This window comes from Centruroides vittatus, unplaced genomic scaffold (genome assembly GCF_030686945.1).
Source record: "Centruroides vittatus isolate TY-2023 unplaced genomic scaffold, ASM3068694v2 contig_882, whole genome shotgun sequence".
Classification (NCBI taxonomy): domain Eukaryota; kingdom Metazoa; phylum Arthropoda; class Arachnida; order Scorpiones; family Buthidae; genus Centruroides; species Centruroides vittatus.
Genome location: NW_027122574.1, coordinates 976470 through 1003135, shown reverse-complemented (window position 1 = coordinate 1003135; position 26666 = coordinate 976470). Strand labels below are relative to the sequence as shown.

At 30.2% G+C, this 26666-nt stretch overlaps 2 protein-coding genes across 2 annotated transcripts in view; both read right to left on the bottom strand.

Moving 5' to 3' along the window:
- LOC136983413 (PH and SEC7 domain-containing protein-like) overlaps positions 1-26666 on the bottom strand; it is a 114919-nt gene that overhangs the window by 19371 nt on the left and 68882 nt on the right. Inside the window, 7 exon segments of the mRNA XM_067280133.1 lie at positions 4845-4859; positions 5212-5302; positions 8033-8166; positions 17326-17384; positions 21014-21207; positions 23887-24918; positions 24920-25322. Coding sequence (XP_067136234.1) covers positions 4845-4859; positions 5212-5302; positions 8033-8166; positions 17326-17384; positions 21014-21207; positions 23887-24918; positions 24920-25322 — 1928 coding nt within the window.
- LOC136983419 (AN1-type zinc finger protein 4-like) overlaps positions 1-26666 on the bottom strand; it is a 142753-nt gene that overhangs the window by 96413 nt on the left and 19674 nt on the right. The window lies entirely within an intron of this gene.

The window sequence follows — 26666 nt, the reverse complement described above, 5'->3', positions numbered from 1 at the left end:
TATTTACAGAGATGAATTTCAACATAACAAAAAAAATGGTATTTTTTTCACAGAATTTACATAGTTTTAAAGCTGTCTAAATAACAATATACGAGATATAAAATTTGCTACTTAAAAGTTTAACTATACTATATAAATTGTTGAAATTACATGCTTTGTAAAATCACTTATTATAGCTTTTGAATATTATTTCATATATTAATCATATTTATTAAAAACTTTTCAACTCCATTATATTCTCTCTCTGTGTGTCGTATCAGAAATCCTAATGTCGGCGAGCACCCGGCGCAGGTTAATAAGTGGTTAGTAAGGTGCCAAGGTGTATCCTAGGGGAAGTTACAACCAGAATGGTTCCCTGTTACCTTCTCTGGTGCGCAATGTTACGCAAGGGGAAATGCCTTCTGGGAGGTCTTGTAAGGGAAACTGGCCCCTATTCACATGTTACAAACGCGGAGAAAACCTGGAAAATTCCACGTGGCCAGCCCGTCCAAGCATGGCGCGACTCCCAGTGTTTAGCAACAGAACCGCTCGGCCACTGGTTGGCCCATTATATTAAACTATTCAAAATCAATTTTACTGCTTATACTAATAATAATAATAATAAAAAATCATTCAATACAGAAAAAATGCAAAATGGAAAAACTTGGTGATGGAATGATAATGGTATGATGATGATAAAAAAGAAAAATGGAATGAGAAAACCATTAGGACAGTGGGATGAATGAAAGTAGTAAATTTAAAAAAATGGAATGGAAAGTCTTGGAGAGAATCTTCATTCAAATATCAGCTGAAACCGGTTGAACAAATAAAACTATTCATAACTTAACCGTATCTAAAATAAAACAGATTTTACGAATTTCAATTTTAAGTTCTAAAGAGAACATATTAAATAGTTATTGAGAAAAAGTAATTTCTTTTTCTTACTAGAGATTTTAATTCCAATGAAATTTTCAGAATTGTAATGATACATCAATTATGTGATGGCTGATGAAAAAAATTCGGAAATCATCAAGAATTTCATTTGCTTTTTCTGCTCTTTATAAACAATTTCACATTATGGATAAAACATTTAACAAACAATTCAGTTAAACACTGTTTAGTATTTAGTCTCACTATTCATTTTTTACATAGATGTTAATATTCTTGAAAAAGGCAAATTAACTATAAAAATTAAAACAAAATAAATAAACTGGGAAATAATGTTTTCTGTCTCAACATTATACAGTGTAACCTCAACTTATGAGTGTAACTTGTTCCTGAAAGCTTCTTGTAAATCAAAAGTTTGTAAATCTGGATGACTGTTCTAGTATTTCTTATGGTTGAAATTTGTACTTTGTTCTAGAAAAACCTAGTCATCCCTGCCCAAGTTTCCCAAAATATAAAATAACATTAAATTACTGCAAAATGACTATTCACCTATCAACCAACGAGTCTGAATAAATATGATATAAGTCAAGGTACCACTATATATTCGCTTGTTGAGTGTCCTAACGTAAGAGTTTTTCAAGATATGAGCTGTCTCTCAACCGATTTTTTGCTTTGAGTTGAGAGCTAAAATTCAGGTTACAAGCCAGCTTCAGATACCCCCCTGCTAGTTGGCACAGCGAACCATAGATTAAGAAAAAGATGGAAAACTGCTGTAATTTCATCATTTTTGTTACTCTTCCAATGTCTGAATAGGCTAGCTTATGGAAAAACACGTGATCAAGTGATGTAGGCATTATTTCACTTCCATGTTGTGTGCGGCACCACCGTATCTCATTTCTCAAACTTTCCATCTTTTCTTTCTTTATCTATGCAGCGAACACTGCAACATCTGCAAAACCAGTTTATTGCAGTACATTCTATTGTGTTTTTATACAATATTTGTTATTTGTAATTATATTTTCTTATTTAAAAACATGTAACAAAAATGTTACGGTGTTTTGGGGGTCTGGAACAGATTAACGACATTTCAATTCATTCCGATAGCGAAAATTGATTTGACATATGAGTAATTTGAGTTATGTATTCAGTAACAGAACAAATTAAACTACATCAAAGCACCACTGTACAAGTTTTCAAATAATTATTTAATAACAAGAAAACAAAAGTTATTTACAGTCTTTCCCAGAATAAGAATGGAGCTGATATTTATTACTCTACATAAGTGAAGAAAAATAGTTCTGTGTTCATTATGAAGTATAACATAATATTTATTTATTTACACATAATCAGACAATTCTCCAAAGCATGTAAGGACCCCTCCAAGAAAACAAAACCCCCAATAAAAATACAAATATAAGACAAAATATATGTTTAAACCAGGGGTTGACTGTCAAAAAGTTTGGGGATCCCCAAACTTTTTGACAGTCAACCCTCCAAGGATTCCTCAATTTTTTATTGACTCCCTCTTCTTTTTTGCTAATACAGTTAGCAGTAGTAGTAAAAGTAAATAATTCTAGGTGAGCCAGTAATAATTCACACATCATTTTAATAGAAAAAATCTATTTAAAGTGTGCAAATTTACAACATCCTAAACTGTCATATACATAACCCATTGAACAAAATTTTTAATCAACCATTTTCAATTGACTCTCCAACTAATTTTCAATGTAATAAAATGCCTTATTGACTCCAGGAGTTGATATTGACCACTTTGAGGATTGTGGTTTAAGTTGTTATAATCCATTTGAAATTTCTGACATTTATGCAAAAAATTTGAGATAAAAAAAAACCAAAAAATATCACACAATGTTATATGAAATGAAGTTTAAATGTTAAAAAGTTGTTTTTGCAAATTCAAACAAAGTTTTACAGTAGTTTTGCTTTTTAGCTACAGTGGCAGTGTGATAGAGCACTTTAAGATCTAGCACATCAGTTTTATTCTTATTCTATACTATAATTAGGGCAACAAGTAATTAGAAAACAGGTAAAACAGAATAAAATAAAACTGTAATTAAATTAAAAACCCCTCTATCACTAAAGTTTACAGCACAATCATGTTAGAATAAATGAAACGATCTCAATATAAACATTCAATTCATAACTCAACTTTTAAATTAAAGCCAAACAAACTACCAGGTTATTGAGCTATATTGTTTCTTTGCTTTGATAGCGGTAAAATTACAAGGGAAGCATTTAAAAATTCTAACTGACTAACAGTTGAATACAAGTTAATGACACACACACATGATCTCTGATGAAAATCCAATGCAGGTAGAAACATACCATTTTTCATGATAGAAGTACTATATCTAGAGTTTATTTATACAGAACAAGCAAAATTGGTCTTTCTTTTTTGTTGTGCTGCTGTCAAAGCAAAGCAGCTATATTAAAGATAATTTTAATATTGCTTGGGATACAATAAAGTGCTATAATTCACACACTTGGCAGTTTATTGTGTCCCAAGCAATAACAAAGTCCACAGCACAGTTTCAGATTACTAAAATAATTTTAATAATTAATTCTAAAGTAATTTGACTAGAGGTAGGTGGTTAGGTTGCCATCTCTTGATAAATTTAAACATTATAAGTTAATTTTAACTTAAGAAAGTTCTGGAAGAAAAGACTCAGCCCAGAGTGAGACTTTAACATGCAACTCCTGCCATGGACAGTAAACTCATCCCAATCGGCACTGTAAAGGACCACTATGATTAATATCTTGATTATTCATAGTTCTGCAGATGAAGATTGGACAGGAGTCCAGGTAGTGTAATTGGCAACCCATCTGCATGGTAAGAAAAGTTGCAGGTTCAAGTCCTACTCTAGGCCAATTCTTTTTATCTAAAACTTTCTAAATTGAAATTAATGTATTTATAATTATTAAATTTATCAAGAGATGGTAGTCTAACAGCCTACCTCTAGTCAAATTCCTTTATAATTATTAAAATTAGCTTTAATATATCCCAATTATCTGGTAGGTTGTTTGACTATCCCTAATGACAAATAGCTTGAATAAAACAAAGTAAACTGAGATTGGATCCTTTGAGCCATCTAATTAGAGTTTGTGAGAATATAAATCTCTATGCACTTGTGATTAGAGTATTTTGTTCTCATCAGTATTGATCAGTGCTTTTTGTACCAAATATTTTCTCATAAATAAGCAGCTTATTGTATCAAATTCTTGAATATTGAATACTCACTTGTCAGTAAATTGGCATCTTACTGCTAAGATGCCAATTTTGGCATATGGATAAACTGTTGAAACACATTATGTTTCAACAGTTATTCATCAAATTTACACTATTGGATACTGGAACTTTGTAAATAACTCTTTCAGAACCTTTTAATCCAGTAAGGTACAATATTTAGATGCAAGAACAAATGTTTTCGACACTATCGAGTTCTGCTTCAGGTTCAATATTGCAATGTTGTTCCAACTTTAAAATTTGAACTCTGGGAATTCCAAAGTTGGAACAACATCGCAATATCGTACCCGAAGCAGAACTCAACAGAGTGTCGAAAATGTTTGTTCTTGCATCTAAATATCGTACTTTACTGGATTAAAAGGTTCTTAAAGGGTTAGTTTAGCCATAATCTGTCAATAATAAAATAGTAATACTAGCCATTGTTGAAATAATAACCACCAATGTCCATACATTAAATACGGAAAAAAATGAACTTTCTATTTTTATTTCCATAATAATTTCACTTACTTGTTAGTCTATTGTTTGTTCAGTTTATAACCTATAAAATAAAACTAACTTGGCAAAGCCAAATCAACCTTGTTTTACAGATTATAAACTAGAGTCTTTAGTTTTTCTGCATTTAATGTATAATTATTGATGATAACCTTATTTATTCCAACAATATTCTAATAATTGTATACATCTCATGCTTTAATGACCATAAATTTACTCTTACCACAAAGTTCAAAGTCTACAAAAGAAAGTTGTTGTTGTATCCAGTTCAACAAATGAAGTAGCCATAGAAATAAAAACAAAGTTCATCTTATTTGATCTTTCTAAATTTTTCTATATATTTCACAGAATCATATTAAATCAACAAAAAATAATTCACCCAATAATTGTGCACATTCATTTTTTTTTCTTATAAGTTATTTTCAGATTTTTTGAAATGATTTCATTAAAAATACACTAAAATTCAGATGAAATAATCATAAAATAGATTATAGAAAACATTTTTATTACATGTATATTCTTATTTTAACACAGATTTAATGCTACTTTTTCAAAGCCTTAGATTAAAAATTTCTATAGTTAAAATTTACCTCAAGAAATGGATTGTGTCCTATAAATCCTTTATTATCTGGACTAGTTGCTTGACTATCCGGAAGAGGTGGAATGTCGTCATCATCTTCACTGCTAATACAAGTATTTCAGAAATAAGTATTCAAACAATTTTATTTAAATTTTCTTATAAATATACTTTTTAATCATAATTGTTTTATTGGCTATTTATACATAACTATAAAAAGTAAGTAACAAAATCTTTGTTTTATCTGTAGATTTTCATTTTGTGTCATCATAATATTTGTCTAAAATATAAAGTTAAGAACATAGAATAATTTCCTGTATTCTTAACTTTATTCTACAGCATTCAATTAACATATAAGCCAAAAGCAATCAGATTATGGGTAAAAAATGTCTCTGTAAAAACTTTTCGCAGAAATGAAATGAAAAATAATGCAAAATTATTTAAAAACAGCAAAATTTATTTAAAGACAGCAAAATTATTTAAAAACATTATTAAAAAAAAAGAACAAGAGTTCTAAGGTTTTTGATTTATCATAAATCATCATCAGAAATACCTATAAAAGTTCAAATAGAACATTGTTGTCAAGGAGGGTAGCAAACAGACAAATCAAGAGTGGTTGTTATGGTTACAAAGAAAAAAAAATCACGTAACGTTTATTATGAATTTCATAAAAAACTTAAGAATTATAAAATTATTACAGGATAAAATAATCCACTAAGTAGGGTAATTTTTTTAAAATCAAAATACTTTAATAAGCCATTTCCAAAAGATGTTTTGATTATAATTCATAATTTGTATGTTTTATGATTCTTCTTTTGTAACCATAGCAACCAAGTCAAGGTGCTTTATGCTCTTGCCCCCAAACTTGTACAATCTACAACCATAGCAACCACTCTTGGTTTATGTCTGTCTGCACACCTCCATGATAATGACATTCTAACCAAGCATTCAGGTATTTTCTGATAACAAGAAAACTCTTGAACTCTGTTTCTAGTTTTTTCATAATGTTCTTATAATTTTTTCTCCACTAAAGCATTATTTTTTATTATTTCATTTTATTCACAGAGTCATTTATTACTTTTTGATTACCCAAAGCAAGTAGTTTGGTCTATCACATTTTATATCATATTACTGAATTCTACACAGTTCATCACATCTTATAATAGAAATAATTAAGAAAAACATCCCAATAATGTTTTTTAAACAAACATTTAACCATTTTTTTTTTTTGTTTCGAAAGCAAAAGTTATATGTAACTGTCCACAATGCCAATTTAAGTATTAATATACGAGGGCTATTTTTTAAATAAGGTCCGTTTGTGAATGAAAATGAGAATAATGCGCAATCACGGCAGTATGCATGCGCTTCTGCTCCGAGCAAGCTTGGCGCGCGTTTTGACGCCATTTGCAGCCATATCGTCTGTCTGTATGCTGAGCTGTAGAAGTTTAAAATGTTTAAGAAAATTGAGTCTCCCGCCGACTGTGAGATACGATCTGTTATTCGATTCTCGAATGCAAGAAACTTGGCAGCAGCGGAAATTCACCGTCAGATTTGTGAAGTTTACGGTGATAATGCTACGAGTGACAGTAAAGTTCGAAAATGGGTAAGAATGTTCAAGGATGGGCGAGTTAATGTGCGTGATGAGCCACGCCCTGGCCGACCTTCTCTGATTTCTGAAGATTTGATTCGTGATGTGGATAACCAAATTCGAGAGGAACGACGATTCACGATTTCAACGTTATCAATTGAATTTCCACAGATTTCAAGATCAGTTTTGTATACCATTGTTTCGGAGAAACTGAATTATCGAAAATTGTTATCTCGGTGCGTTCTCGGTGCTTTCTGACGATCACAAAACAAAAAGATTAAACAGTGCTTTATCGTTTTGACTCGATACGATCATCCACACAGTCCAGACCTTGCACCCAGTGATTTTCACTTGTTTCGATACTTAAAGGAGTTCCTTGGTGGTCAACATTTCAACGACGAAGAAGAAGTGAAAACTGCAGTCATAGGATTGGGCTTCTTGACAGGCGGCAGATTTCTTTGAAGTCGGAATTCAAAAAATTGTTGAGCGGTATGACAAATGTTTAAACAAAATGGAAATTATGTAGAAAAGTAGATAAAAGTATGTAGAACATGGAAAAAATATATTTTAACGATATTTACAGTATTTTTCTTCTTATTAAAAAACCGACCTTATTTAAAAAAATAGCCTTTGTAAATAAGATAATAAGCAAGAAGTGTCAAAAAGAACAACAGTTATTTAATTGTGTTTGTCTCCAAAAATATTAAAAATTATTTATAAATGATAAAACATTTAGATTATTATGTTTATAACACATATCATAATTATACATAATAATATTAATAGAATAATATCTTAAAATCAAACTTAGCATTAATTAATGTCAAATAAACATAAATCTGACAAAAAAATAATATATATCAAATTTTAAGATCTTAACTTGAAATAAGAATTTTTTTTATAGGTTAACAGCCATTCATTTATATGAAAATTATTCTATTGTAAGAGGATAATATTAAAATTGAATAATTTGCATATAAATTTAATAATAGATCTGGATATTTTAAATTCATTTTTATTAAATTTACCTTTCCTTTCCGTCTGAAAACGAAATGAATCGGATTTTTAATCTGATTCATTGTCAGATCGAATCAGAGAGAGATTTTTAGCAAGTGTCATTCAAATTGACAAAAAGGGAATCTTGAATACATGTTTTTCTAAATTCTACAAAATGTAAACTAAATTGTCTCTACTAAAATTTATTACTGGAATTAACTATCTGTAACAAATTTACAATGTTACATACGTTGCCCATTCTATTGAAGATGATTTGATAGAATGATAGAGGGTTTTAAGTACTTCTTTTGGAAAATTCTCTCCATCATTTAATTCATTTAGATTTTCAATGAACTCCACACATGACATCTTTCTTCCTAGATTCTGCAAAATTAAAAAAAAAATATTCACTAAAAATTTATACAATGTTTTCAATCACTAAGTGATTATATAATCTTTAGGTTTGTACAGGGTGGAGCATAATGGAGTCCCACATTTATGAGGTGAATTTAAAAAAACGATACAAGAATACAGAAAAACTTATTTATTTATTTAAAGTACATGTAAGAAAGTTTTTGGTTAGGTTTTAAAAATGTTGTTGTTCAATCTTTACAGCTGTGCCTCTTAGAGGTATTGTGTGGAGTAGCAACAAAGTGCATTTTCATCTGTCTGGCATAGTGAACAAGCAGAATTTTCATTATTGGGCTGCTGGAAACCACTGAGAACTCCACAATGACCTCTTCACAGCCCAAAAGTCATAATTTAGTTTTCACTGTTTGGTGTGCTTTGTCCTGTGTAAGCATCGAGGAGCCTTTTTTTTGAAGAGGATTGTATCACAGTTACTGTGACATCAAACTGATACTGTAAAATGCTGGAGAATTTTTTGCACCCGAAAAGGAAAGAATATGATACAAGTGGCTTCTGGTTTCAACAGAATGGAGCCACAGCCCATACGAACTGTCATTCTCGTGCCATTTTGACAGAGATGTTTCCGGGTCGACTAATCTCTTCATGAAAAGCCGTTGTATGGCCCCTCGCTCCCAATTTGAGCCCCTATGACTTTTATAGGGGTATCTAAAGGCAGAGAACCCTACAAGAACTCAAGGAGGCCATTCACGAGGAAATTGCCAAAATTCCTCCAGATATGCTGGTGAGAGTTGAAGAAAACTTCAAGGAACGGCTCCAAATGTGCATCACTCGTGATTGCCAACATTTGGATGACATCATTTTTAAAACCTAACCAAGAAAAAACTTCCTTACATGTACTTTGAATAAATAAAAAGTTTTTTCCATATTCTTGTTCCATTTTTTTTTTTTTAAATTCATTTCCTCATAAATGTGCAACTCCATTATGCCCCACCCTGTACATTCTACAAACTAAACAATAAATTTATTACTCAATTTATAAAATGTATAAATCTGAGCAACAGAAAGAAATTAATGTAGGCTTTGACTCCTTTCTACGGCTAATCAGGTTGAGAATAATTGAAGAAAATATTAATGAGAATAAATCTTTTAACTGCTAAACTGTTATGCTTGAAAGTTTAGGAATTAACTATTTTGACAGATTTATATACGTAACATATTCACAGCTGGTATAAAAAAAATTCTCTATTAATCTGCTAAATTTTTTAAAATGTTTTGTTTAATTATAAAATGTTTATTAGTGTCAAAGAAATTTTTACTCCCCCTTTTTTTTCCGAAAAATAATTCCTGATGCTCAGACACAACAATAAATAATTAATATACAGAGTACTAATTCAAAATAAACAGATGACATATATTCTTTGAAGTGTACAATAAATGATAAAAATAAACTGTCTTTGTTATGAACAAGAGATAAAATTTCCCTAAGTGATAATATAAACAAACTTTGAGGATGCACATGAGCATCCTTGGCACTGAATATGTTAAGCTCAATTGTATGCAGATATTATATCTGTAAAAAAACTAAATACATAAAAAAGAAAAAAAAATTAATCAAAAGGTATGTAAGTTAGTATACCGTATTTACTTGCATATAAGACGTGGTGTGACTTTAAAGATTAAAATAAAGAAAATTAGATTTATTAATACAATTCCAATTTTATTCCATTTAATCACAAGTAAAATATCAAATGAACGTAAATGACACATTGTCCTCCAAAAATTTTTGGCATTTTAAACTTTAAGGAAAAATTTTGTAAAATCGACAACATAATTTGTTCACGTAAAGCTGGACATTGGGAACCTTTTTTTAGCCAATTCTTAACAGTCGAATCCACTCTCTGTCGATTACACTTATGAGTTTCTCCGAATAATCATCTGTTTTCACGTGGGAATGGATTAAAACTTAAATTGTGCTCCCGTGTGATTTTGGAATTTCAATCTGGAATTCAATTCAAAAGCTTTGCTTTTCCTATTGCTATTCACCTTTACTCCTGACAATATAAAAGAACAATTCAAATGGCCCAGATAAAATATTTATGTTTTTAAACACAAGAGGGTAAGCATCCAGTAAAAAATGGGAATACACGGTTCACAAAAATTATTTGCAAAAACACAAAGAATCTTTCGCTCGTGCGTATAGGATGACCTAAGAATTTGAAGTTGTGATAAATAAATAAATAACCTCATTTTATATGTGAGTAAATATGGTAGTTAAAACAGTTGATCTATTCTTATTAATGTAAATTATTAAAGTAAATGGTCATTTAATAATTTAACAAATTACTAGTAATCATAAGTTATATACTATAAATATTTATACCATAAACTACATTATCAATGAATCTGGCACTGAAAGATGATGCCAACATCTTATTATAAAAATAATATTCTAAAGAAGCATCAAATAAATAGATTTTGTAGAAATACATCATTGTCAATCAGAGTTTTCATAGCTTTATTTTATGCACTTAATAAACCAATTCACAATATACATAAACAGATGTAATTTAATAATTTGTATAAAATGAAATTGATAGGTTTACTTATGTGAATAGGATTGGTAAACAATTATATATAAGATTCAGAGAACATAGTAAGTTTACATATGTTAAAATTTAAACAATATGTTGTTAAGATATAAAAATGCTTATGTATTTGTAATCACTGTAATGTAATGTAAATATAAAGTAAAACTACATTGTGATACTGTTGAGGTAATAGCTATAAAATTTGACAACTATTCTTGTTGGAAATAATGATTTGGTATGCTTCAATTTTATAATGTGTACTCAGATCTCCACCTTGATTTAATGAGCAGGCTTGTCTGCCCTTTAGACCCTGTGAGTTGTGTCAGCAGCAGCTTTACTACCGACAAGGGTACCATGCTAAACAGATCAGAGGATAGGGACCAGACTAAGGCAGGATCACTGGTCTTCCAGAATGGAGGTTGTGTATGGGATAACACCATGTAAAAATTTTATGTTGTTAAAAGATGATGCAAGGAAAGAAAGAGTCTGGGAATGGTGGGGCTCTTGAGAGTTGTCCTCCTCTAATCAGAAAGCAACAGGACTGGAATAGATTAATGGAAGCGGAAGTATGAATGTTGATTGGATGTGTGGAATGTAAGAGAAGCGAGAGATAAAGTAAATGAATTAAGAGAAATGACTATAAAATAAGTTAAATATTACAATAAAGAAAAATATCTTTCTCTTTTCAGACAATACATACATACATAATGTGTCTTTAAAACTATACGTCCTTTCTCACGCAGTTGAGAAAGAACGTATAGTTTTAAAGACACATTATGTATGTATGTATTGTCTGAAAAGAAAACGATATTTTTTTCTTTATTTTATTATATTATCCTGGCCCATTTAAAAAATTAAGTTAGATATTCTTTACATGAGTGAGATGAGAATGAAAAGCAAGGAATGTATGAATGTGAATGTATTGATTTGGTCTGGTGTCAAGAGACAGTGAGCAAATGCAGGAGTAGGTGTTTTAGTAAATGCATACATAAAGGAGTATGAGCAAGCAAATGAAAGAATGATATAGGTGCACTTCAAAGTGGATATGCAGAGTGATTATTGTCATTGTGTATGCCTAGTGGATACTGCTGGAAATGCTGAGAATAAATTTTGGGAAATGTTAAGAGATGTCTTGGATGAGTATCACATTCCTCAGAAGTATGTGATTATAGCTAGAAATATGAATAAATGGGTGGGGTGAAGAAAGATGTCAGAGAGTGCTGCATCTATATGGTAATCCTGAGGTAGTGGTTGCATTGCATAGTGCAAAAATCACTACTTGGTGATATTTGTTTATTAAAGTGGTGATAAAAACCCTAGTCCACTTATTTTGATATTCAATGTGAAATTGAATCAAAAAGCATGTTTCAAAAAAAAAAAAAAACTAGAATGTCAAGCTCCTGTGCAATGACAGTGATATCATGATGTCACACAGCAAGTTTAGACAGAGATGCAGGATGTAATGTTGAAAACCAAAGGCAGTTTCCAAGTAATGCTGCTCAGCATTTCCAAATTTGGGATTTTTTACCAACTGACAGAAAATTCGAGGAATATTTTGGAGCAACATTTTTTTTTCATTTTGATCTTTTTTCAGTAGACTAAAGCAGTGGTCGGCAACCGATGGTCCGCGGAGAAATTTGGACATTGATCAACTGAAGGTTACATGAAATATTACAAAAGAAATGCAAAATGCTTAGTTGCTTTTTTCACTCATTGGGTTTTTTTTTAATTCAAATCTAAAACCAAATACAAAGTGACTGTTATCAATAAATAATGAACAATAAACAATATTGTGAGTGCGATTGTCGTCGTTTGTGGAAAAGCGCTAAGAATCCATAAACTTATTTCAAAAAGCAGCAATGAACTTTAGGCTTGCATTAATTTGTTATAATTAAACATGCAAGTTTCATATTAATATAGTAACTTTTATGATCATTATTCTACAGATTTTGTATCATTTAAAAAAATTCATGATAGTGGTCCGTGGGATTTAAAATTGTGAGTTTAGTGGTCTGTGAGGTCAGAAAAGTTGCCGACCCTGGACTAAAGCATAAAAATTTTGACATGACAGAACATGTGGAATACTGTTTAAGGATTATTATCAAATCTGTTGTTTGGAATTATTCATTAAAAAATTATTCAAAAATGGTTCCTATTTCTATGTGAAAGCTTAATATGTTTTGTTTTCCAGGCTCCAAACTGATGAAGTTACCAACACTTGAACTAATTAATAAGTAAAACTGGTGGCAATAAATAATATGAAGTGGTGAAAAAAACTGGCAACTGTTTGAATTTTTCAGAGTGACCCCCTGCACGTGAACAATAATGGAAAGTGATTGGCTGAGCTCTACGTGAAAAAACCTAAGGCTGTCCAACACCTTTTTTCCACACAAGACCATTCATCAGTACACATGGAAAAATTGTTTGAAAGATTAAAGGAATATAATAGATTTTGTTGTGGATGATGATAGATTGAAAGGTATAGTGGAGGATACAAGAGTTATGAGAGGAGTGTGGTTTAGATCCTTATTTACTGTTATTGATGGTGCAACTGACAATTGGGTGGTGGAACAAAAAGAGGAAAACAGTGCACCAGAAGCACCTGACAAATACAAAAGAGGAGTATAGAGCATGTTGAGTTGACACTGGTAAAAGTGGAGGAGGAGTTGAGTGATGTGGAGGAGGTTTAAAAGCATTTCCAATCTTGTGTGATAAAAGCAGCAAAAAAGGTATGTGATATAACCATGTGGGCTATGAGAGAGGAACTGTGTGATGGAATGGTAGAGTTGAGCAAGCAGTAAAAGAAAAAAAAAGGCTGCATACATAGAGCATATATGACTGAATGGCAGTGCAAATGAAGAAGAGTACAAAGTGAAGAAATGAGAAGTTGCATGAGTGATTAAGAAAAGCAAGAACAGAATGAATGAAGAATTTACAGAATGAATGAAGAATGAAGATTTTATGGACCAAGCATTTACAAGATGCATTTGAGGAAAATAGAAAACTGTTCTGGAAGCAAATGAAGAGTAAACACTGCAACAGAAAGAAAAGAGTACCTTGAATGAGTGATGTGCAAATGGTGAGCTTCTATGGGATGAATGTGAGGTGAGTAATAAGAAGTGTGATTATTCTGAGAGCCTGTTAAGGGTCAGTGGAAGTAGCATGAATGAAGTAACAGTTGCAGAGATTAATAAAGATAGTGAAGAATATGGTCCTATTCAACTGAGTGAAGTTAGAATGCAATAACAAGAATGCAAAATGGCAAATCTTCTGGTCTGGATGGTGTAACTGCAGAATTGTTAAAATACAGGGGGAAAAATGTGTAAGAATGGATGTTCCAACTCTGCAAAATGCAGATATGTTAAGAGCAATGTGGATTTATAAAAAGAAAAGTGTGTGGGCCAAATCTCACATTGAGAATGATTGTGGAGAAATGTTTGAATGTGGGCAAGTGTTTGCAGTGTTTATTAATCTAAGGAAAGCATATGATAGAGTGAATAGAGAGAAACTGTGGCAAGTATTATGTGATTATGGAATGAGAGGTAACCTACTTAGAGGTGTGAGAGCAATGTATGTAAACAGCAAAGCATGTATAGTCATAGATGGCAAGTATCTCGTGGTTCACAATAAGGGTATGAGACAATGATGTGTTATGGTCCCATGATTATTTAATGTTTTCATGGATGCAGCATGAGAAGATCCAGAATGCAAGTATGGAATGAAAATTGGAAATTTATGAGTCTGTTGTTTGTTGTATGCAGATGACATTGTGCTATAGCAGAGAGCAAGGAAGAACTTCAGACACTTGTGTCTAATCTTGAAGAAGTGTATGAGGAATATATGAGTGCTGTGAGTGAAACTAAAGTGATTGTGTTTGAATGCAAAGGTGGGCAAACAGATTGCATGTTTCAGCTGGATGCTAAACAACTGAAATAAGTGAATAAGTTTGTATATTTGGGAAGTATGATCGGAATGGAAAGATAAACACTGAAATCATCAGAAGAGTGAATGCTTGAGCATAGGTGATGAGTGCAATGAATAGATTTGCAAGGAATAAAAGAATGTCCAAAGAGGCATGAATGGCTGTTTATGGAAATGTTGGGGATCCTGTGCTCATGTACGATAGCAAAACTTGGGTATAGAAGAAGAGTCACGGGAGTTGCATTATTTCATGCAAGATAAGGTATTTGAGAGGAGTAGGTGGCATAACAAGGAGAGACTATGTGAGAAACAAACAAGTGCTAGAAGAGTGTAGGATGAAAGAAAATGTGATTGAAAAAGGTGGGGAAATCAGCCCTACAAGGGTTCACTCATGTTGAGAGAATAAAAGGAGGGCTGTTGGAGACAGTATACATGGAAAGGGTAGATGGGAAGTGCAGTAGAGGAAGGCTGAGAAAGTCTTGGTTGAAACAAATGGATGTGTATCTGAAAGAATATAAGGTGTTAAGCCAGAAAGAGAATACAAGAAAGTGTGTCTGAAGCAAAGATGTGTCTGGACAGGAAGGTATGGAGAAAGTTGCTAAATGGATAGTTTGTAAGACTGTAGTTTCCTTTTGCCTACATCAAAAAACAGATCACACATAAGCCCAAATGATTGCCATATTGAATTGGGCTACTTTACTGCTACTATTAATAATTAAATCCAGAGTAATTTAATACTAGAGGTAGGTGTTAGGCACCATTTAGTAGCAGTAGCCTGATTCAATATGGCAATGTTTTTAATAATAAACAAAACGGCTTATTATTAAAAACATCAGGCTTTGAAATGCTTATATATCACACACATTACAACAATTCAAAATTATGACAAGTGTTATAAAATTATATACATTCATATCCTCACTTATAAAATACACATACATTTAATCCAAAAAGAGTACCTTTTTTCAATTATAAGTGTGTGTATTAAAAAAATTTTGATGCATTTCACCTATTAAGCACTAACTTTTCGAAACCTTAATATATTTCTAATATTTATATATATAAATGAAGCAAACTTTTTCAAATTTGGGAATAAAAGAAATACTTTTAAATTTTGTGCTAGAGAGGTAGAAATGTCTGCATAATTATTTAAACAAACCACCCCTCTGTTTCACAATAATTGTTATTGGTAATTATCACTCATTAAATATGCACACTGAGATAACATTAGAATTCACAATTTTTGAATAGTAGTAAGTTTGTGGACATGAATATATTTATAAGGCACATTAACATAAAAATGTTCTGCTACGAATGTCATGAAATGTTAGCACAAAAACTTCTGTTTGAAAATACCTAGATAATCACGATACAGATCTATATACTTGTAGATAAGTAGATCTACAGCTGACAGAAAGACTGATAAATGAATCTTAAAATAAACGTGTTCAATAATAGCATAAGAAAAATATACCAGCAACAAATTTCTCAACTTTCCTGGCAACATTTAAAATTTTGGTGGCGCCATCTGTTATAATATTTTACTTAAAACTTTTTATATTTTTAATTATTATAAAATGGCAACAAGCTTAATTTTGAAGATAGGAATGAGTTTTATAAAAAATTGTAAATGATAATAATGAGTAAAATTGTTATTAAGTTCAATCTTACTGGAGATACACATGACCCCCATCGACTTTTAACCACCCAAATTCAATAACACCAATTCCTCTGATAAACAAACTGCCCAGCAAAATTTCAGAAATTTTTGACAAAAAGCCCAAGAATTATTAAGCTTCAAAGATAGTGAACAAAATCGTGCTCCCCACACACTAACATACAGTACATACAGAAATTACTCCCAATATCTTTTTTTGTATTTCTCGACATTTCAAGGTGTCCTGAGTCCAAAAACGTAAAAATCTGAAGGGGATCATGTTTTGCCAGATTGCCATACTTTCTCTCTGTATAACAGCAAGGAAAATATATGCAACATCGATTGTTAATGTACAAAAAAAAAAAAAAACAATTAAAATTTTGCATACTTTTTATTTTATTCATTTTTGTATTGTTAACTTAAAATTTGTCTATAGCAATTCTAATATTCTGTATTATAAGTTCTGTAATGGAATGTTCTAATACAGGTACTTAAACTTGCAACGCAGTCAAATTTTGTCAAACAAGTAAGGATCGTTGCATTTGAAAGCATTAATGAATTGTGTTTATCTGTTATTTTTCTCTAATAAAGCAATCCATTAAAGTGTACATTATGGTTTATTTGTTTACTATCTTCAATAATTCGTTCATTCATTGTTGGAAATGTTTTACAAAAAAGCATTACTACTATAGTAAAAATTTGAAACTCTTTTTTAAAAGGATACTTGGAGTGTTGAAATTCAGCAAATAATATATATTAAATCTTCATATGTTATTTATTCAGTTATAAAAAGTATCTTTTCAATTTTTGTTACACATTTACTTACATTTTAATATATGAAAAGTTCTTCATGCTGAAAATCATTTATACAAAAGTGTATTACTACTGAATATGTGTAAAATGAAATAATATAAACTATATGTCAATATTAGCATTTAAAATAAGAGAAATTATAGTAAAATTAATGCAATATAAAATAATTTAAATTAAAAATTACTTAGTACATACTTCTCCATGCAAATCTGTATTTAAGAGCATTAGAGCACAAGTTAATGTATGGACAGCATCTGAAATTGTTTAAGAAAAAAAAGGATTAGTACATCATTATGTAGAATTTCATTTATATAAAAATTACAATTAAGGATTTTTAATATATTATAAATTAAAAATTATTTTTAACCAATAAAATCCTCTAGCAAATCAAAAGAATTACTGTATTGCTTCTTCATTTTAAACTTAATTAAAAAATTATAATATTTAAGTTTATCACATATATAATACCTTAGGAAAATATATACATATACAGCGTGTGTGTGTGTGTGTGTGTGTGTGTGTGTGTGTGTGTGTGTGTGTGTTTGTTTGTTTTATATTGTTTTTTAAAAATAAGTATATTCCTTGTATTTTTTTATGATAAAAATTTAGTGATTCTTGATGCACAGAATTAAGTTGGGTTATCAGAATGGTCATTATCAATCTGACACAAGATATTTATACACAGCATCCATTCTTGAACTTACATTTTTGATTTTTCTAGCTATGTATGAAATATTTAAGAATAAAATTTGAAATCTTTCGTTCCAAATGAAATTATTTTAAATGTTTTGATTTAAAATATGTTGTAGAAAGTGTGATCTATTTTTAATTTTTTGTTTTAATTTTGCAATTTTTTATTTTAGAACTTTAAGCCTTGAAATAAAAACCTGCTTATAAGTGCTTGTATTATAATGTTTTAAATTTTATTCCAGGAAAACATAATTTCTTGTTTGATAATTACTTAAAACTTATTTAATATACAGATAAATCAGATATGATTACAACATTATAACAAATGTTAGATATGTTTATCATTTGAAATTAATATTATACTCGTGTCCATTTTGGAAGTTCTTGTAAACTTGTTATATTGAGGGAAGAGTTACAAGTATAACATAAGTAATTAAGAACAAGAAGCACATATCAAAATTTGAAATTAATATTTTAATCTTTGAAAGCATAAAAAAAAGAGCTTGCTTATGGAGTGTTTATGATGCTGCAGCATCTCATTGATAGCAAAGCAATTAGTGTTGTTATCTTAAAATAAAAATATTAGGTGTATAAATTGAGTTAGTAGTGCTGTTTGCATGCAACTGAATCTGGCAACACTTGAAAGGTTTGACAGCATTCTTCAAAAATAAGTCTGAGACATATGTTTAAATCGTAAATAATAATTATTTTTATTTGGTTAAAAATGTCAAGTTTTGTGCCAGGAAAACATCATTTGCGAGAAGTTTTGCTTTATTATTTTATTTCAAAAAAAACTGCAGCAGAAACATATTGTTTGCAGTTGGAAATTTAGGGTGAACATGCTGCATCCAATACAACATGCAAAGAGTGGTTTTGACAGTTTAAAAATAATGATTCTGATACAGATGACAAAGAGCATGGAAAACCACCAAAAAAATTCCAAGATGAAGAATTGAAAGCATTACTGGATGAAGATCCTTGCCAAACACAATCGGAATTGGCTGCTGCTTTAATTGTTACCCAACCATGTATTTCCCAATGTCTACATGCAATGGGAAAAGTTCAAAAGCAAGGAAATTGAATCCCATATGAATTGAAAGAGACATTGAACGTTGATAAACCATATGTGAATTATTGCTCCAAAAACAAAAATTTCTTTTTTCTTTGGAGCAATTTTTTATATCAAATTGTTACTAGAGATGAAAAATGAATTTACTTTGACAATCTTAAATGACCAAAGGCATGGATGCATTCATGTGAACTAGGTCGTCAATGCAAAAACAGAATATTCTCATGGAAGTAAGATTATGTTGTGTATCTGGTGGGACCAAAAGGGTGTACTATACTATGAGCTGTTGCAACCGAGTGAGACAATCAATGCTGAATGTTACAAACAACAGTTAATCAAACTGAATGAAGCATTGAAGCAAGAATGTCCAGAATATGCCAAAAGACACAACAAGGTTATTTTTCAAATGGACAACACTCGCCCACATGTTGCAAGACCAGTCAAGGAAACTCTAAAGCATTTCGCTGGGATGTATTGCTCCACCTGCCATATCACTCCTTCAGGGCCGCATGCGGCCCGCAATAATATTTTTTGCGGCCCGCGTGGCATAAAATGTGAATAAATATATCAATTTCCCAGCTTAATGAGATATTCGACAAAAATTCAAACATTATTTTCTACAACTTATATTTGTGAAAAGTTTTTTCGCAATGAATTTAGTAAAAATTAAAACAAGAAACCGGCTAACGGACACATGGAAACTAATTTAAAACTAGCGGTGACTGATATTTGGCTAAATATTTCCGATATATTACGTTTAAATCAGTGCCAGAAGCTATATTAAGTATACATATGCTAATTTATAATTATATACGAATAAAGAATTGTGATTTACCGACAATTCCTCCTCTTTTCTCTTGTGTGCGGCCCGCGTCAATTCAAAAGTTTTGAAATGCGGCCCTTACGTAGAAAAAGGTTGCCCATCCCTGCTCTAAAGCATTTCGCTGGGATGTATTGCTCCACCTGCCATATCACTCCTTCAGATTACCATTTGTTTCGATCCATACAGAGCGACCTTTCAGGAAGGTAATTCAGATCTTATCAACCCAATTTTGGATTGAACTGAATTGCTTCAAAACAACCAGATTTTTTCATTCATAGAATCCATTTGTTGCCTGACAGATGGGAAAATGTTGTATCTTTTGATGAAAAACACTTGGAATAAATCTTTTGTTCATTTTAAAAACGAACATCTTATATTTACTGAAAAAGAGGCAGTGTCACATTTATACACCCAATATAATAATACATATTGCATAACTTCAATTAGATAAGATCAGATAACTAAAGTAACTCTAATATAAGTGGGTAACATTCCCTTAAAAAGAATAGGACATGTGTCTTGGCTTCCCAGAATATGCCTTGAGCAGCACCCATATTCTCAAAATCCTGGATACACAAGGCACAGTTTATGTAGTAAATTTATTGTTTGATAGAAAGTTAGCAAGCATGTTTACACTAATATATACATGATGTAGTCTGAATTAAATTTTTGTGTTGTAATGCAGATTGTATTTGTTCTTGTTACAGTTAAATATTTGTAAAGCTTTACAAGAATTGCTATATGTTAATAAAATGAAAATATAACAAATTTTTTAAATTAATTGCATTTATTGGCTATGTATAAGATGGATATTTAGGATTTAAAAAAGTATATAGTTTATAAAATAATTTTTAAATTGAACAATTACTTTAAAATTTAAGAAAGTAAATTTTAGAAAGTAAAATACTGTAGAACCACACTTTAACCAAATCCAGATGCACCACCATTATTATGGTCCAAATAATATCTAAAACAACTATAAACACAAATATAATTATACATTTATTAAGCACTTTTCAATTACTATATATATGCAAATTACAATGATCTTAAAAGGTCATTGTAATCTGCATATATTGTGCTGAAATTACTTGGAATTCTTGATTAAATTTTTACATTGAGAGTGAAATAATGGTGGCACTTCAGGATTTTTAAAGTGCAATATTAGACTTGTATGATTGGCAGAATATAGATCACATGTCATATACAAAATTTTGATTCTGATTGGCTGTGTGTGACATTGTTTTAATGCTTACATATGTAGAAACAACATTATATACTCAAAAATTTACAATACTAACCTTGCGATTTGAACACTCCTGGATTACATTCAAGATATCTTTTAGAAAAATGAACTAGAACCCTTTCCCTTTCTTGAGTTTCTCCAATTAAACAAAACTTCTTTAGAAACTTACGAAGTGCCATATCTAGCATATCACTTGAGAAATCAAAGAATTTGAGATATTCTTCAGCAACTACTCGACTGAAATCATTACTATATTAAAAAAAAGAAATAATTTTTATAAAATTCATATTATTATAAAAACTTATCATTACTTAACACACAACTAAAGATTATGTAATGATATTTATACACACAAAAATTCATCTTTAATCTTCAGCTAAGAATAAAAACAATTATAAATGAAAGACAAAAAACAAATTCTCACTGCATGTTTTAACAAACTCTTAAAGTTTCAACAAGATTTTTAGAAAATTTTGAGTTTACAAAACAAGTTCACAGATATTTACCTTACTATGATATAATCAAAATTGCAGCTTCCATCAATTTTATGATGAAATAAATTATAGTTTTATTTGTATTTGAATTACATATATGTATGCCATACAGAGCTATAAAATATTTTATTGAACATTCTACAATTACCTATGTGAGGTCCTGGATAGAGTCTGAATATCTCATTAAATGTATGAAAAATTGAATTCATTTAAGGAAATTACAATTGACATACATTGTTTTCATCAAATCAATGGTACGTAGAAATTTCCTAATTCAGTTCTACTTATTTCATATAATTTTCTTAAATGTAAGATTCATTGCATGTTTCTTTTAAGTATAACTGTGTAAATAACAAATTCAAATTAATACAATAGTTCTTAACGTTATTAGTTATCAAATATCAAAATCAATAAGTCCAAAAACAGATATAAAGTTAAATGAATTTCCGATGACATTATTATTATGTTACTAATGATAACTTTGAATTTATTTCATTAATAACAGCAAATTGAAAAACAGATTATAATCCATATTGTTCCAAGAAACATTAATACAATGGTCATGAGTTAGGAGGTTTTAATAGTACTATCCTAAAACCATAAATCAAATTAAATCATCCAATTGATTAAACATTTGTTTTAATCTTTCATTTCATTTATAAGCTAGCTGCTTGAAGGTTATGATTTTCATTACTGTTTAATTACTTAGCATAATGGAAGCAAATAAGAAACAAAGATTTGTCCATCAAAGATAAATTTCAATTTTTAGAATATTACATTAAGTTACCAAAAAAACTAAATCAATGCAATGCTGTTGAACAATAAAAAATTTCACTGTTAGGTCTAAACTGAAAGTAATCAAACAATTGAAGCAGCACTAACCTTTATCTTCAGTTGCTATACATTAACCTCAAAATGTTTTTTGCATTTTTAAAATGTTGATATTTTACAATTTGAATTTGAACCTTCAAAAAAATATCACTGGCAATGGAACAATGAAAATTCAAACATTTGTCCTAGCATATTGGTTTGTATGTTTAGTTTTGCATCTTAAAACTAACTGAAGATGACTGTATCAAAGCTGAAAACATTTTGAGAAAATGTTGAATGTATAGCAACTGAGGATAAAGGTTAGTGCTGCTTTGAAAAATTTCACAGCCAGTTTTGGACAAATTTTGAAAAACAAACTGAACATTAAAATAGCAGTAGAAAAAAAATTAAGAACATGATTTGTAAGAGAAATTAGACTAGAAAAGATAGTAAAATTCAATTAGGTTTTGAAGCTTTAGTTTATTAATATTTATGGCAGAAGGATTTGATGAAACTATGGTAAGACTTTCATTGCAACTGATGCGTTCAACTGGTGGAAAAAACAAGAGAATATTGTGCACAGATGTACTCATGATGAGAAGAAAGGTTCTGATTCTTTGGAACTGAATTATGGATAAGTACAGATGAATTATGGACAAGACAGAATAGCCAAAAATTATTGCTGAACAAAAAATAAAATCCAATTATTGCTGAATGTTCTGATTAGTTAAATGGGATGTAAACTTGAAATGAAAGATTGTTAACATGTGATTGTGCTGTACCAACAAAACAGTTGGTCATTAAAAGACATTAAAATAGATTCCATCTTGATCACTGATTGAGCCAAGTAACCATATCTAAGTTAAAAGAAGCATGCTACAGTAGTAATATATATTCAAGAATTTTAGGAGCAGTAAATAGTCAAAGAACTTTCTTACTTAACACACAATCTTGACAATATCATGAAATCAAGTGTCCAAGAAAGCTATTGAAAATTATTTAAAAAAATAAACACATCTGAAACCAAAGCACTTTCTAATGAAGAGGATATAACATACAACACTCCAGAAGATATGTCTAAAGAAAAGTTTAAGAATTGGATAACAATTAAGAAAATTAGTGTCTGCTAGAATATCATCAAAAATATGCCAAATTGTTACTGAAGAAAGCTCTGGAGAATTATCCAATTAAATTAAAGAAAATCAACATACAGTCAGTCTAGATCGTCTAACAAATGCTTAGATACAAGAGGCTTTGCAAGTACTTTGTCATGGCACACTGATGTGTTGCATTTCAAAAAACATTATAAATATGAACATTTTATTAATAAAATATTGAAAAAAAAAATTTGGTAATAATGCTAGACAAACTACAAGTAGTAATTATTATTATAATTAATAAACTTTTAAGTTAATAATTAAATTTATTTTTTAACATTTTTAATTGTTTTAATATGATTTTAAATTATCTGATTCAATAAGACTAGAATTTCCACTAATTACTTTCATCACATGACATTATCACTTTATCAATATAGGCTAGACCTAAAGTAATTAGAATAAAGAGGAACGTACTGTATATGGAACCAGACAAATTAAACATTAAAAAAAAAACGAGAACTTACTTTTTACAAAGATGCCTAGAAACGTCAGACTTTTTAAAACCTTCTAGATAAAACAGTCTTTTTGCAAGCCTAGAAGCAGATGGCATGTCTATGGCTTTTGGACTGTAGTGAAAACTGTGCAAGCTTTCAATATCAGATTCGTCATCCATTGGTGGAGAAGAACTATGTACAGAATCTTCATCTGGTGAACTTCCATCACATTCTTTCTGATTTTCATTGTCTATTCTTTTAATCCATATTGGCTGAGAATTTTTCTTTCCCATCTTATTATCTGTTCCTTCATTTTTTATATTTTTTGGAATGGAATCCTCATTAGTATCATTTGGACTTACCTGTACATAGATTTTATTTTCATCAACCACAATATTTGTTACACCTTCTTGTTTTGATTGCATATTAGTTTGGTTATGCTGTTCTTTTCTTGATAACCTTTCATTTATATTATCTTGATTGTTATTGACTAGTTCTTCACAGTTGGCAAATTGTCTGTTGCCCATCTTGTATTCGTCACTATCAATGTAATTTTCTTCACAAGAAATTCTTTCCATTGAAGAATTATATTGCAGATTATTAAAACACTGGTCCCTTTCTGAGCTGTTTAATGTTTGATGATAATGATTTTTAGAAATGTGTGGAATGGTTGACTTTTTTGTATCAGTAAAGTTCTTGTCTTTTGGGCTGCTTGGCTTGGAAGAGTACTCTGTTGCACTTGAAGCTGATGAGATGCTCCTAGGAGAGGTTGGAGATGTGCTATAAGGAGGAGAAGGTGACTTTTCTTCACCTACTGGAGCATTATAAGTCCAAACAATCCTTTCATTGGCAGGATTATCTTGTTTAGTGTCCAATAATGTATTTAAGGAAGAGGCTATATCATCTTCAACATCAATATTTACAGTAGTTAAAGAAGCTTTTTGCAAATGGTCCTCACTTTTGGAAGTTCGTACATAACTTGTACTGTAACTGTAATTACCTTTTTTCTCAGCCACAGGGCTTTTATAATTTGATGATTCTCTCTTGACACCCTTCCCGTATAAATCTCTGTTCAATTTCTTCAGGACTAGTAGGAGTGGAAATTTGACCGAAAGGAAGATTATCAGTTCTCTTGGTTCCCAGGTTGGAAGTTTTGGAATTTAAATTGATGATAAGATCACCAGTCATCACAAAAGTCTCAACCCTTGGCTGCTGTGGCCTGGTTTGAGATTTACTTGACTTAAGATTATCTGTATTGGATCCATTCTGCACAACATTATTAGATACATTTTCACAGGTTGGTGGGGGGATGTTTTCATCATTTTCTTTGATACCATTGCTTTCAAGCTGAATATTATTGAGGTTTGAACTACTATCTGTGGCAGCTTCATTAGATTCAGATTTTTTCCGTAAAGCTTCATTTGATGCTGCCATATGTCTCTTGACTTTATCTCTAATAATGGAGTCTGTAAATATAACACTTAGTTTTATATTGAAAATTATTATGAAAAAGTCAATTAAGTTATGTTTTTAATGCAATAAAAATTGAGTAAAGAAGAAATAAATTATAAACTATTTTAAAAAGTATTATGATAGTTTTATGAGTAAAACATTAAATATAAACAAATTACAAATATAATAAAATAAATAAATAATAACAAGCAATTATTTATTGTGATATCCTCACAATGCTGGACTGCAATTTTTAATCACATTCTTAATTTATTAATTTTAAATACATGTTCTCTATCTCAAATTAATAGTGTCTTGCCCCTGTACATCATATTTGTTTGTTCTGATAACAACAGTCATGTAACTCCATTCAGAAGAAAATTTTTGACTATGACTTACACACCTTATGTCTCTGAGAACCAATATTTAGGATTACCATCGGCACGGAAATATATGATAAAAAATAATGCAGTAAAATATAATACGTAATGCGTACTCTGTCAATATAATTGTGTGTATTGTGTTAGTATATTTGTATTTTATTTTATTTTATTCCACATATTTTAATTACAATATAGCATCGATTATCCAAAACAATTCGGGACTGAGGTTGTACAGATAACTGATCATGTACAAAAAAATAATTAACTTATCCTATGTTGAAATTTTTCTCCGTTGCACATTGCTTCATGTTGAATTTTCGTCAATGTTAAGCTTAATATAAATTTAAAAAAAAAAAATAATTGTGGCTATTGTATCATTAAAAATTATTTCTTTATTTTGCACTAACAAAAAATATATATATTAAAAAATATAAAAACAAAAAAAATTTATATTTTGGAAGTTAATCTAGTATCAAAAACGTTCCGATTCAGCACAACACACATCCCCACACACAGTCCTCAGAAAAACACCACACAAAACAAGGAAAGCTCACCATTCACGATGGGGGAAAAAAGCCTCATTCAAATACTGGCTCATCCTTAAGTACCCTCTCATGGTCCTGCTAGTGCTGCCAGCTAAAACTCAAACACCAACAAAAATAATATTGGAGTAGCCCAAGACATAGCCAAATATTACAAAACCACATCACTAGTAGAAATTTGAATTTGCCGACTGGAATGCCTTCGATTAAACGATGTTTCAATTGATCGGTATTTAGATACCATATTTTAAGGACTATAAGACGCACTTTTTTCTTCAAAAAATTGCCTCCAAAATTCAGGTGTGTCTTATAGCCCGTAAAATACGGTAATTGATGCTCTACCGTAGTTCAATTTCACATATTTATACTATTTGTTACATTTTTGATATATTTGATATTTCAACGAGATATTCAAACAATTATAAAATTTGAA